General features: G+C 52.5%; 1 protein-coding gene across 1 annotated transcript; it reads right to left on the bottom strand.

Annotated features, from left to right (window-relative positions):
- Positions 1–217: 217 nt before the first annotated feature.
- Positions 218–2,809, bottom strand: LOC127315641 (probable 2-oxoglutarate-dependent dioxygenase SLC1). Its single transcript, XM_051346111.2, has 2 exons — positions 1,817–2,809; positions 218–754 (listed from the first exon to the last, which is right to left on the bottom strand). The coding sequence occupies exons 1-2, from the start codon at positions 2,717–2,719 to the stop codon at positions 500–502; spliced, it is 1,158 nt and encodes a 385-aa protein (XP_051202071.1). The 5' UTR covers positions 2,720–2,809; the 3' UTR covers positions 218–499.
- Positions 2,810–3,087: the final 278 nt, after the last annotated feature.

Below are 3,087 nucleotides of genomic sequence, written 5' to 3'. Positions count from 1 at the left end.
ATTGTTGCAGAGGCTGAGTGTAATTGGTATCTCCGCGATATTAATATATGCTTCTTATCGAAAATTTCCATAAAATATTCTCAATACAACACTAGCTGTCTACTTCGCCTAAATATGGCTAATTAATCCTAACACACGTTGAACTCCTCTCTCCAGTTTTCTCTCCCTTGCTGATGTGAACATTTGTCTGCCGTTAATTAAGAGTTGGAAATTGGGATGAATGCAAGTGCGTGCATCAATTGATACATCTTCGATGACATACAATTCAGACTGCACCTGGGAAATCATCAGGAACTGTACAAGTCAACACCAAGCGCGAGCTGGAAACATACTCCAATTTGCACGGAGGCCATGGAGTAGTCACAGCTAGACGGTCCATTCGGCCGGGGTGTTGCTGACTTTTTTACCATGACTTTTTACCCTTTACTACAGGAGCAATACATGACGTTTGCGCTCGAAGTCAATCCAATCGTGGTCGAGAGGCAACAAAAAGTCAGTGTCAGTCGAGCCTCCTTGATTGCAGGAAGTTCTTGTGCTTGCCCTCGGCGGAGGCGAGGTAGGCAAGGAAGGTGGTGAAGTCGGTGTCCATGTACCGCCGTGGTTCGCCGCCGCGTTTCTCGTCGATGAGCTCGGGCGCCGGCCCGACCACCCGCTGCGCCCCCACGCTGTGGAACGACGCCACCGAGATCCGCGGCCGCGTCGAGTTGACGCACACACGGTGCAGCACGCTCTTATACCGGCCGTTGCTGTATATCTGCACGCCAAAAGCAATTAATCTGTCAGCTTTTATTACAAAAGTAACTGTAAAAGGTGAATTTTCATTGTAAAAGTAATTGAGAGATCCCGAGGACTGCAGTTGGGCATGTGTATCTGTATGCTAGATACTCTATGCTTAAGATCAAGCTAAGTATTTGCTCTAAAAGAAGATCAGACTGAGTAGCTGCAGCATGCAGTATTGCTATTGTTTTGTTAAGATATATGTTTAATTTTGTGATGTCTAAGTTCATTTCTTTATCGACAACAATGCTAAAATGAGGGTTCTTCATGGTTCCACAAATATTTAATATTTTGTCCAATCAAGTCGTGGTTTCAGTTTAAATATCACCTAAAACTACCACAAGTATAATGGATCGGAAGAAGTATCTATGCATAGCATGTGAACCGCTTGTGCGGTGTTTATATATAGTTGGCTAATACTACTTCCCATTAATTAAGACAGTATTAATACCTAGTGGTAGGATAACCTAAAGTATATATACATATATACAACCTATATAATATGTTACTTAAATTTACCTGAATTCGTATATATCTACATCTAAAACGTGTCTAGATATATATGAATGTGAATAAATCTAAGTCCACTTATTATGGGACGGAATACACAGGCATCACCTAGGTGGCTCAACTTGGTTGACTTGCATAAAGATCAATCAATCATCGTCCTTTGGCATCACTATCGAATTCTATACTAAACAGTTGTCTTCCTACCACAAAGTTTAGTTTGAGTTCTCGAGTACGTTGACCCCCTTAATTGTTGGGCCAGGATGTACAACTATAAATATATATTTCATTTTGGTTTGGTGTATTCTGGTTTGACTGAATCCTGACATGTAGCGATCGATGCCCTTTCAGACATGCCAATGGTGGCTAGCGCGCTGAAATAAGTTGACATCCTAGGTAGGTCAATTCCATGTGGACGACGTACGTACAGGATTGTACGAGCAAGTAAGGATTCGGCTTGCCGTACGTCCGATGCTGCCAGCCAGGTATAGTATGATTTGAAGTACGTAGCAGTAGTGGTGTAATTAAGTACCTCGAAGTGGTCGCCGACGTTGACGACGAAGGAGCCCGGGACGGGGTCGACGGTGAGCCACTCGCCGTCGTGCATGACCTGGAGGCCCTCCACCTCGTCCTGGAGCACCAGCGTGAGGAACCCGTAGTCGGAGTGCGGCGGCATCCCCAGCGTGAGCTCCGGCTGCGGGCACGCCGGGTAGCAGTTCACCGTCATCATCTGCGACCCCGCGGACGTCAGCTCCTCCATCACGCCGTCCTCGGCTCCACTGATCCCCATGGCCTCCATGGCCGCCCCCACGACCTCCACGAACACCCTCTGGCTCGCCTCCGCGTACGCGGCCGCCACATCCCTGAGGTCGGCCGGCGAGTCGGGCCAGGACGGCACCACGTCCCCGAGCGGCGGCGCGCAGGAGAGCTTGAGGAAGTCGCGCCAGCAGAGCACGGCGTCGTTGGCCTGGTTGAAGCTGGTCCCGTACCGCACGGGGGCGCGCACGTCGGGCGACATGTAGCGGGCGCGCTCCGGGAAGGGGAGCTCGAAGAAGCGCGCCCCCACGCCCAGCATCGCGGCGACGGACTGGGCGCCCACGCCGTGGTTGACCAGGTGGAAGAAGCCGTAGTCGCGGCATGCCGCGTAGAGCGTCCGTAGCACGCCGTCGCGCTCGGACGGGACGCGGAGCCGCGCGAGGTCCACGACGGGGAGCTTGACCCTGGCGCTGGCGGGGGCGGCGCCGGCGCTCCGGCCGGGGCGGTCGCAGGCGGGCAGGACGTACCTGCCGGGGAGGCGGGTAATGCCGGCGTCGGAGAGGTGCCTGACGCCCTTGAGGCAGTAGTCGTCGTCGTCGTCGTCGTGGACGGCGCCTCTGGTCTTGCCATGCTGCCGCAAGAGATCGCCGGCAGTATTTGGCAAGCCAACGATGGCCATGGCCGATATAATTGGTAACGCGCGCTGTAGCTTGTCGGGCTAGCAAGCGGTGCACATGAATGGCGTGGTGCGGAGTGGAGCACGGTGAGCCGTGTGTATATATAGCTAGACTAGTCAAGAGAGCGGACATGGAGGGAGCAGAGCATCGAGAGTGAGGAGCAATCGCGCGCATTGGGTTGACCAGTTTACTCGGTGGTAACGGCGCGCGCGTGCCATGTCAGACGAACACCGTTTCAGCGGGCACGTGTAGTATGTGCATGCACCTTGACCTCGCTCCAGGTTTTGTATTCATGGTTCCTTGGGTCACCTGCAGCAATCAATGGGCATGCACCCCGTCACGATGACAGCACGAAGGTGCGACGAAGCTC

This window comes from Lolium perenne, chromosome 7 (genome assembly GCF_019359855.2).
Source record: "Lolium perenne isolate Kyuss_39 chromosome 7, Kyuss_2.0, whole genome shotgun sequence".
Taxonomy (NCBI): domain Eukaryota; kingdom Viridiplantae; phylum Streptophyta; class Magnoliopsida; order Poales; family Poaceae; genus Lolium; species Lolium perenne.
The sequence above is the reverse complement of the archived record's forward strand: the minus strand, read 5'-3'. Positions and strand labels throughout refer to the sequence as shown.

What these genes read in the sequence shown, in the direction of transcription:
- LOC127315641 (XM_051346111.2), bottom strand. Translation starts at nt 2,719, where the DNA reads ATGGCCATCGTTGGCTTGCCAAATACTGCCGGCGATCTCTTGCGGCAG. An exon ending in ACGTCGGCGACCACTTCGAG is followed by an intron (nt 755 to 1,816) that starts GTACTTAATTAC and finishes TTTGGCGTGCAG; the next exon opens with ATATACAGCAACGGCCGGTA.